The sequence below is a fragment of the Aythya marila genome (assembly GCF_965140915.1).
Source record: "Aythya marila genome assembly, chromosome: 5".
Taxonomy (NCBI): domain Eukaryota; kingdom Metazoa; phylum Chordata; class Aves; order Anseriformes; family Anatidae; genus Aythya; species Aythya marila.
In genome coordinates, this window is record NC_139046.1 from 5,399,052 (window position 1) to 5,410,065 (window position 11,014).

At 52.5% G+C, this 11,014-nt stretch overlaps 1 protein-coding gene across 1 annotated transcript; it reads left to right on the forward strand.

Moving 5' to 3' along the window:
• Positions 1-2,062: 2,062 nt before the first annotated feature.
• LOC309879236 (inositol 1,4,5-trisphosphate receptor-interacting protein-like 1) lies at positions 2,063-3,142 on the forward strand (the record flags this gene model as incomplete). The annotated part of the gene is made up of 1 exon (XM_082762773.1): positions 2,063-3,142. The coding sequence occupies one exon, from the start codon at positions 2,063-2,065 to the stop codon at positions 3,140-3,142; it is 1,080 nt and encodes a 359-aa protein (XP_082618899.1).
• Between the last annotated feature and the right edge of the window lie 7,872 nt (positions 3,143-11,014).

Genomic DNA, 11,014 nt, shown 5'->3' on the forward strand with positions numbered 1-11,014 from the left:
GAGCAGGTGATGGGGCAGGAGCTGCTGCCCGTGGGGGAGCCAGGTTGGAGGAGTTTGCTCCTGAGGGATGGACCCCGTGGTACGGACCCATATCTGGAGCAGCTCTGGAAGGGCTGCTGCCTGTGGGAAGCCCACGCCGGATCAGTTCATCAAGGACTGCATCCCGTGGGAGGGACCCCACAGCACAGGGGACGGGAGTGACCGAGAAGGAGCGGCAGAGAAGAAGCGCTGTAGACTGACCATAACCCCCATTCCCTCATTGCCCTGCGCTGCTCGGGGGGGGGAGGAAGTGGAAGAGGGTGGATGGAGAGGAAGGTGCTTTTGTTTTTTTTTCCTTTGTTTCTCACTTCTCTAGCTTGTTAGTAATAGGCAATAAATCTTCCTGTCTCCTTATGCCGAGTCTGTTTGCCCGTTACAATAATTACTGAGTGATTTTCTCATCCTTATCTCAACCTTTGAGCTCTTTTCATGTATTTTCTCCCCATTCCTCTTTGAGGAGAGGGAGGCTGTAGTGGAGCTCGGCTGCCCACTTGAGCAGAACCACAATACTCCTGCCGCAGCTCCCTCAGCTGCCAGCCTGCTCCCACCCAGCCCCACTGACCCGCTTCTCTCTCACCTCTTTCAGACTGTAATTTTGGCAATTTTTTTCACCCTGATTGTGTTGGGTTTAATCTACAAGCTGGAGAATGTCAGTGATGAATTAGGTGCAGCCACGTGACAATGTATGCTGCAGTGTGCAGAGAAGCTGCAAGAGTGCATGATGCAGCTCCTGTTGGAAATTGAGGAGAGGGACCAGGAGCAGAGCTCGGCGACAGAAGCTGGGTGACATAAGCCTGGGTGGCTACAGAATCACAGAATCACAGAATCACAGAATTTCTAGGTTGGAAGAGACCTCAAGATCATCGAGTCCAACCTCTGACCTAATACTAACAGTCCCCACTAAACCATATCCCTAAGCTCTACATCTAAACGTCTTTTAAAGACCTCCAGGGATGGTGACTCCACCCCTTCCCTGGGCAGCCTGTTCCAATGCCTAACAACCCTTTCGGAAAAGAAGTTCTTCCTAACATCCAAGCTAAAACTCCCCTGGTGCAACTTTAGCCCGTTCCCCCTCGTCCTGTCACCAGGCACGTGGGAGAACAGACCAACCCCCACCTCTCTACAGCCTCCTCTAAGGTACCTGTAGAGAGCAATAAGGTCGCCCCTGAGCCTCCTCTTCTCCAGGGAACATCTCAGTCATCCTAACTCCAGCTAACGGTGCTGCCCTCCACCCATTTCTGCAAGCTCACGCTCCATCGAGATGATGCTTGGGGTACAGCAAGACAACTCAGACACGTTCATGAGCTTTGAGTAGGCAGAGCGCGTTGTTAGCAGCAGCACGAGGTGGCCACAGAGCTGCGCTGTGCCAGACATGCAGTTCTTCAGGACACACATAGGCATGCTCGGCACAACACCTTCCACGTCGGACATCTGCAGCTCTGTGTCTGTATCCTGTTAGGCGCCAACTTTGCCACCCATGCCTTGAAGACAGCTGTCATGCACCTCCTGACCACCACCCCCTTGGGAAGCATGCACAGGAGGGATTCCCAGCCCCAAAGCCAGCAATGATTGTGGCAGCTATGAAGATGCCTGACGGACATCCTGCTTGCCACATGCCTCGGAGCTGAGCATGCTGGACATGGAGAAGATGCTGCTCAGTTGGCAGTGGGACATGCGGTGGGCACCGAGGGCGGGGCGGGGGTCCTGTGATGCGGTGTGGGCGCAGGTGACATCACAGAGGACGTGTCACAATGGGGGGGAGGCTTTAAAGGCAGCCGCGGGCAGCGCTGCTTCACTTTGGCCTGAGCCATTGGTGAGTGCAGCAGCAGGGGGAAGACTGGGTTGGGCCAGGGCAGGGCTCGTGGCTGTCCCCGCTGGCACTGCCCACAGTCCCTGCTGCCTCCCAGCTCCCTCGCCCCCTCTCCTACCTGACCCCAGGGGCCTGTGGCTCCTGCCGCAGCTCCCTCAGCCGCCATCCAGCTCCCACCCAGCCCCACTGACGTGCTTCTCTCTCTTTCAGACCATGGTTTCGGCAGCTTTCTATTTCCTGGCGTTCTTGGGCTTAGTCGAGATCCCAAAGAAAGTCGGGGATGAATTGGATGAAGCTACGAATGAGCGCATGCGGCAGTATGCGGAGGAGATGCAACAACGCATGGCGCAGATCCTGTTGGAAATTGAGCAGATAGAGAAGCAGCAGACCTCGACGCATATGGGAGCCCTGCTCTTATCTGCCACACAGTACTGGCAGTTCTGGGCCTGTGTTGTTGTTGCTCTCCTGCTCTTTTGGAAAGTGTGCCTGCTCTTTAAAAATACCCGGAAACATGACAGTGATGACGAGAGCTCCAGCAGTGAAGAAGAGGAGGAAGCAAGAGTACCACCACTCCACAGAGATGCAAGAGATGTGCCCAGATTTATAGCTGAGCACGTCTACTGGCCATTCCCGGATCCGACCGTCAGATGCGCACTGGTGGAGGAGATTGTGGGAGACCTCCTGCATATCTTTGACTCAGTCGTCCTAAGTAGTTTCTTCCCGAATCTGCAGCGAGCCATCGGAGTGGGCAGTGCCTTTGAAGGTTGGAATCCCCATATGAAGGATCCTGTCTACCGCCTACTTGTGCCCATGACGGCCCCCCGTGGGCACTCCTTCCACCTGGAGCTGGGCAATGAAGAGGATCTGCTGGCGAGGAAGTCCTCTATCCGTGTGGAGCTGGAGTGCACGTGCGAGAGGGAGCAGGACTCTGAGGACATGCTGTGCTTCCTCCACCATTCTGAGGAGGAGCTGAAAAAGCAGGAGCCGAGCCTCCTAGACACCCTCTGCACCGACTCCTACCTAGATGCGGAGAAGACTGCAAGGTGGTTCCAGAACTTTGTGAAAACAGCCTGGGTGCTTATGCCTCAGTCGCAGGTTTACAATGTAGAAGTGCTGCCTTCCACCCGCACGTGCAAGTTCCAGCTGACAGGTGCTGCCAGGAGAAGACTCACAATTGAAATAGTATTTGGGGTGCAGCAAGAGGATTCAGATATCTTCCTGAGCAGCCAGATAAGAAAGGACACCTCCATCCCCAGCACAACATGGCCACAGAGCTGTTCAGGACACACGTAGGCATGCTCGGCACAACACCTTCCACGTCGGACATCTGCAGCTCTGTGTCTGTATCCTGTTAGGCGCCAACTTTGCCACCCATGCCTTGAAGACAGCTGTCACGCACCTCCTGACCACCATCCCCTCAGGAAGCATGCACAGGAGGGATTCCCAGCCCCAAAGCCAGCAATGATCGTGGCGGCTATGAAGATGCCTGACGGACATCCTGCTTGCCACATGCCTCGGAGCTGAGCATGCTGGACATGGAGAAGATGCTGCTCAGTTGGCAGTGGGAATTGCTCCTCCGTGTTCTCTCCACAGCAAAACCACCCTTGCGGGAGGCTGAAAGCAGAGGCTTTGTTACCAGCTGGACAGTGACCACCCAGCCTCTCGGGAAGCGTCCATTCACCACCGAAGCTTTGACCTCTGCAAAAATACCAATACATTGCTTATTTGAACAGTGCTTTGTGTGTGAGTGTCTGTGTCACTCTTGGTCAGGACAGGCGGGCACGAGATGCTGACAGCTTGGCTGCCACAGCATCAGGGAGCATTTAGCTGAGGAGCTGATCCAATAAGCTTCTTCTCTCCCGGTATCAAAGGCATTAACTAACACATTTTCTGAGGCATTAACAAAAGCCTTAGAAAATGAAGTAGAATACTCTAAGATCTATAAGCAATTAATTGAAGATGTAAATGGAAAATGTTACCTACAGGTTTAACACAAATAAATAATGGGAGAGTTGTGATACCATATGGTATTAGATGGTTATTGCAGAACATAGTAAAGCATGCTGGGGAGCTGAAATATTATAACAGTTTTTAAGTAGAAAATGGATTAGACCTCATTTGTCAGACAAGTATTGAAACAAGGTGTCATATGTCTTAAAAAGAATCCACAGACAGGAATCAACCCCCAAATGGGAACAATAGGGAAGGGAAATATTCCTGGGAAAGAGTGGCAAATTGGTTTCTTAGAACTCCCAAGACAAGGGGGGTTTAGATGCCTATTGGTACTAACAGACACCTTTTCCAGATGGCCAGGAGCATTCCAATGTAGAACTAACAAAGCCAGAGAAGTGTCCAAAGTATTGTTGAACTACATTATTCCGAGATTTGGTGTACCCCCAGTAATGTCATCTGACAGGGGACCACCCTTCAGTTCAGAACTGACCCAACAAGTCAGCGAAGTGCTGGGGATTGACTGGCAACAACACACTCCGTATGGGCCACAGGCAAGTGGAAGCAAATGAATCATTTGATAAAACAACAGATTGCTAAAATCTGTCAAGAAACCAATATGTATTGGTAAAACTAAGACCCTTAGAGATATTCTATGGCAGTCCTTACCAAATGCCATACAAAGGAGAAGATCTAACCCAAGTAGGAAACCAATCTTTGCAACAACAACAACATATAGTTTTGGGCAAGCAACTAGAACAAATCAATGTGATATATGGAGTAATAATTTGTGTCGAGGAGATGGTTGATATTAATAAAGAAGGGGGAGATGTGGGAGTGTGGCCATGGGGGTCAGCAAGCCACGTGGTTGATGATTACATCAGACTCTTAACGATGAGGCCATCAGGAATGTAAAGAGTTTAGAGGGAACAAAGAAGGGTGATTCAGGAGACGCCTTGCTCTCTCTAGGGCAAGATCCTTCTGCTACACCATCGGCTCCCCCACCACTACTGCCATCGCAGGCCTTTGCTGTTACACCCTTTTATCAGGGTGTAATAGCAAATAATTTATTATTATTCCTGTTACTAGACCTTTTATTAGTCTCCCAAGAGGGAGGATGCACTTTAAGAAATATTAGTTGCTGTATTGCTGTACGTATGTAAATGAGGCAGGACAAATTGAGACTGATCTCAAAAAAAAAAATAAAAAAAAAAAAAAAGTTTGGAAAAGACAGAGATCTTATATAAGGTAGTTCAAGATGACACCTCATGGGGTTTTCAAGAACTATGAAACAAAATGATCTCTTGGTTACCCAACTTTTCTTGGCTTAAGCAATTGTTTATAGGAATATTGATCTCACTTTTACTAGTATTCTTAACCTGTTTATTAGTACAGTGTGCATTTGGTGCTGTATAAAAGGACTAGATGATTATAAAACCTGAAAGTGTAACCGAATCAAGCACCATGTAGAAAGTGGTAAGAATTTTATGAAAACTTTGAATCAGTGAGTGCTGTAAGCAAAAGAATTTGCCTTAGGATAAAGAAAAGGGGGGACTTGAGACAGGGAACAAGATAAAGAATGGTGATTCTGTAGGTCTTAGCTACCACAATTAACAACCCAAAGACAAGGGCATAAAAGACTGTATGCATAGATAATGGAACCAGCAAAAACTGGCTTGGCTGCTGAAGTCTGTTAAAGACAGGAAAGGTCAGAAGTTTAGCAGTGAGGAAGACTTCTGGCCTTCATCAAGAGACCACCAGAGTATGCCGGACGACCATCCAAGGACTCCAGTATGCATGCGTATAGGGGCGGGAACCTGCGTTAATGACTCTTCGGAGACCTGACAAATATGCAAGAGAACCATGGGAAATGAAATGACTATGTATTTATCCCACTAACACAAGCACACTGCCAGTAACCCTTGGTGCGCAAGCTAGGTGGAGTTATCCCCCTTGTGCCTGGCGTGTGTGCGCAATGCCAAATAAACGTACCTGCTTTATAACTACTCCGAGGTTACAGAGTCTGATTTCCGCAAATCAATGGCTGTGGCAATCTTCCTCTCTCTGCTGGTTCTGAGCCTTTTCCACACCCTACACAATATGGGCAAACACTTGAGAGGTCTTCTGTAACTGTCATACCAAGAGAGCTGTAAATGTCCCAGTGCTCTAAAAGCCCAGGGTCCTTCCTCTTTGCAGTCATACACTGCAGAACACAGGCAGTTCTTCCATGACACGCAAATCAAACAGTGTCCGCATCATGCCCACAGCATCTGGGCTCCCCGCTACAAAAAAGACAGGGAGCTCCTGGAAAGAGTCCAGTGGAGGGCCACAAAGATGATACAGGGCCTGCAGCGTCTTCCCCGTGAGGAGAAGCTGAGAGCCCTGGGTCTGTTCAGCCTGGAGAAAAGAAGACTGAGAGGGGATCTCATCAATGTGTGTAAATACCTGAGGTGTGGGAGGCAGAGGGATTTGGCCAACCTCTTTTCAGTGATTGGCGGGGACAGGAGAAGGGGTAGTGGTCACAAGATAGAGCACAGGAAGTTCCGCCCCAACATGCGAAAGAACTTCTGGGTGAGGGTGACAGAGCACTGGGCCAGGCTGCCCAGGGAGGTTGTGGGGTCTCCTTCTCTGGAGTACTCAAGGCCCATCTGGACGCCTACGTGGGCCTCTGGAGCCTGTCAGGAATGTCCCAGTCCCCCTCAGGGCCCTTTATGCCTGTCAGGAACGTCCCTCTTCACATCATGGTTGTTGGTGCCTGTCAGGAATCCCCATGGGAATGATCCTGTCTACCGCCTACTTGTGCCCATGACAGCCCCCTGTAGGCACTCCTTCCACCTGGAGCTGGGCAATGAAGAGGAACAGCAGGTCTAGTGGGGCACCTCCCCTGGTAGGCTCACTAACCAGCTGTGTCAGGAAGCTATCTTCCACGCTCTCCAGAAACCTGCTAGACTGCTTCCTCTGGGCTGTGTTGTGTTTTCAGGATATGTCTGGGAAGTTGAAGTCCCCCACGAGAACAAGCGCTGATGATTTCGCAACTTTTATCAGCTGCCTGTAGAACTCCTCATCAGTCTCCTCATCCTGGTTTGGCGGTCTATAACAGAACCCCATCAGGATGCTTGCCCTGCTGGCCTTCCCGCCGATCCTAATCCATAGGGACTCAACCTTATCATTCTCAGCCTCAAGTTCCACATCACCAAAACACTCTCTGATATAGAGAGCCACACCACCACCCCTTCTGTGCTGCCTGTCCCTTCTGAAAAGCCTATAGCCAGACATTGCGGCACTCCAGCCATGAGAGTGGTCCCACCATCCTTCCGTGATGGCAACTAAGTCACAGCCTGCCTGCTGCACGATGGTTCCAGCTCCTCGTTTGTTACCCATGCTGCATGCATTAGTGTAGATGCACTTGAGTTGGGCCATTGCCTTCTCTCCCAGCCTTGACATTGTTTCCCCTGGCTCTAACAAGCCTTGCTTCAGCCCCGTCCCCATTCTAACCTAGTTTAAAGCCCTCTCAATGAGCCCTGCCAGCTCCGGGCTAGGATCTGTTTTCCCCTTAGAGATAATCGGGATCGGTCTGCAGCCATCAATTTTTTATTAAAAAAAAATTAAAATTTCTGTGTTGGCACCAGCCTCTGAGCCATGTGTTTATCAGGTGGGCTTTCCGTGCCCTCTCTGTACCCCTCCGTGCCACCATAGGGAAGGATGAAAACACCACCTGTACTCCCGCTCCATCCACTACCTGTCCCAGTCCCCTAAAGTCCCGTTTGATAGCCTTCAGGCTTCTCTCTTTAATATTATCACTGCCAGCCTCGACTATCAAAAGAGAGGGGCGAACCACGTTGGGAAGCTTTCTGGCAATGTCCCTGACCCTGGCCCCAGTGAGGCAGCAGACTTCCCTATGGGCAGGGTCAGGCCAACAAATAGGGCCCTCTGTTCCCCTGAGAAGGGAATCAACCAACAACGATTGCCCTTCTTTCTTGGTGGAGGCAGTCCTGAGGCGTCCTAGGCATCCTCCTGGGTAGACTTTTTACCTCAACCTCACCCACCAGTCTCTCAAGCTCATGGGCCTCAAACCTGTTAATGTAATGGCACCTGGTAAGGTGGGGCCGGTAGGGGGGGCATTACCTGCGATGTCGAGCAGGGACCTGTTTCCATTCCTCCTCAACTCCCAGGTCCTCTGCCTCTGCCCGGCAGCAACAGGGCAGGGGGTCCATCCCCATTTGCGGTGTCCCACCCCGGTACCTCTCCTTCAGTCCTGGCAGGGAGTTGCTCCACCAGTCTATCTCCCGCTCACACTCCCTGATATCCCTCAACCTCTTGACCTCCTCCTTGAGTTCTGCCACGAGGCGGACCAGGTCGTCTACCTGCTTGCACCTCACGCACACAGTCTCTCTGCCCCCCACAGGTGGTAGCAACAGGCTCAGGCACTCCCTGCACCCGGAGACCTGAGCTGCTGCATTTTGGAGCGGGCACTCAGTCTGGGTGTGTACAGACTGCCTAGCGAGAGCTCTCTGCCTGGTGTAGACCACTGCGGCCAAGCTAGGGAAAGACAGCCCTTAGAGGATCTGTTCTTATGGGCAGGGGCCCTTCCCTGCTCATCCTGCCTGTGCCAACTGCCATGCCCTGCCATGCTTGCACGTCCTCCTCGCTTGAACTCCCTAGGAGCTGCCTCTGAACCTCAGGGTAGACGGGGCACTGCTGGCTCCGCCTTCGCCTCCTCAACCTCCCTTGAGAGGGCGGCAGGGCCCTGGTGGCTCCATCACCTGCCCCAAGTTGCCTCGATGCCAAAAAAAAAGCCTTGCCTGTCCCGATCCCCCAGTCCACTGCAGAACGTGTCTGCCCCAGAGCAGATCACCTCAGAGAGTTGGTGCCTGTCAGGAACATCCCTGTCCACCTCAGGGCCCTTGGTGCCTGTCAGGAATGTCCCTGCTCCCCTCGGGGCCATGCTGCAGTCTGGCCTGAGCCATCCGTGAGGCGAGTGCAGCAGCAGGGGGAAGGCTGGGCAGCACAGGGCTGGGGCACAAAAGCTGCCCCCCGAGGCCTTGCTAAGCCTGCAGCCAGGGCCCAGCCGCTCAGGGCAGGGCTCGTGGCTGTCACCACCAGTCCTGGCCACAGTCCCTGCTGCCTCCCAGCTCCATCACCCCCTCACCTACCTGACCCCAGGGGCCTGAGGCTCCTCGTAGTGGGTTTACGTGGCAAGGTTTTGGTAGCAGGGGGCCATAGGGGTGGCTTCTGGGAGAAGGATCTAGAAGCTGCCCCATGTTTGGTAAGGGCCCCACTGCTGACCTGAGCCGAGCCAATAAGCGATGTTGTTTTGTGCATCTGTGAGAGCATATTTAAGACAGGGAAAAAAACGCTGTGCTACACAGCAGCTGGGAGAGTGAGAGGAGTGAGGAACAGCCTTGCAGGCACCAAGGTCAGTGCAGAAGGAGGGGGAGAGGTGCTGCAGGCGCTGGAGCAGAAGTCCCCTGCGGCCTGTGGTGAGGCCCATGGTGAAGCAGGATGTCCCCCTGCAGCCCATGGAGTGCCACGGTGGAGCAGGGTTCTTCGCTGCAGCCCGTGGAGGAGACCATGGTGGAGCAGGTGGACCTGCACCGACGGAGGCTGTGGAAGACCCCTGCTGGAGCAGATTCTGGGCCGGACCTGTAGCCCATGGAGAGGAGCCCACACAGGAGCAGGTGATGGGGCAGGAGCTGCTGCCCGTGGGGGAGACAGGTTGGAGGAGTTTGCTCCTGAGGGATGGACCCCGTGGTACGGACCCATATCTGGAGCAGCTCTGGAAGGGCTGCTGCCTGTGGGAAGCCCACGCCGGATCAGTTCATCAAGGACTGCATCCCGTGGGTGGGACCCCACAGCACAGGGGACGAGAGTGACCGAGAAGGAGCGGCAGAGAAGAAGCGCTGTAGACTGACCATAACCCCCATTCCCTCATTGCCCTGCGCTGCTCGGGGGGGGGAGGAAGTGGAAGAGGGTGGATGGAGAGGAAGGTGCTTTTGTTTTTTTTTCCTTTGTTTCTCACTTCTCTAGCTTGTTAGTAATAGGCAATAAATCTTCCTGTCTCCTTATGCCGAGTCTGTTTGCCCGTTACAATAATTACTGAGTGATTTTCTCATCCTTATCTCAACCTTTGAGCTCTTTTCATGTATTTTCTCCCCATTCCTCTTTGAGGAGAGGGAGGCTGTAGTGGAGCTCGGCTGCCCACTTGAGCAGAACCACAATACTCCTGCCGCAGCTCCCTCAGCTGCCAGCCTGCTCCCACCCAGCCCCACTGACCCGCTTCTCTCTCACCTCTTTCAGACTGTAATTTTGGCAATTTTTTTCACCCTGATTGTGTTGGGTTTAATCTACAAGCTGGAGAATGTCAGTGATGAATTAGGTGCAGCCACGTGACAATGTATGCTGCAGTGTGCAGAGAAGCTGCAAGAGTGCATGATGCAGCTCCTGTTGGAAATTGAGGAGAGGGACCAGGAGCAGAGCTCGGCGACAGAAGCTGGGTGACATAAGCCTGGGTGGCTACAGAATCACAGAATCACAGAATCACAGAATTTCTAGGTTGGAAGAGACCTCAAGATCATCGAGTCCAACCTCTGACCTAATACTAACAGTCCCCACTAAACCATATCCCTAAGCTCTACATCTAAACGTCTTTTAAAGACCTCCAGGGATGGTGACTCCACCACTTCCCTGGGCAGCCTGTTCCAATGCCTAACAACCCTTTCGGAAAAGAAGTTCTTCCTAACATCCAAGCTAAAACTCCCCTGGTGCAACTTTAGCCCGTTCCCCCTCGTCCTGTCACCAGGCACGTGGGAGAACAGACCAACCCCCACCTCTCTACAGCCTCCTCTAAGGTACCTGTAGAGAGCAATAAGGTCGCCCCTGAGCCTCCTCTTCTCCAGGGAACATCTCAGTCATCCTAACTCCAGCTAACGGTGCTGCCCTCCACCCATTTCTGCAAGCTCACGCTCCATCGAGATGATGCTTGGGGTACAGCAAGACAACTCAGACACGTTCATGAGCTTTGAGTAGGCAGAGCGCGTTGTTAGCAGCAGCACGAGGTGGCCACAGAGCTGCGCTGTGCCAGACATGCAGTTCTTCAGGACACACATAGGCATGCTCGGCACAACACCTTCCACGTCGGACATCTGCAGCTCTGTGTCTGTATCCTGTTAGGCGCCAACTTTGCCACCCATGCCTTGAAGACAGCTGTCATGCACC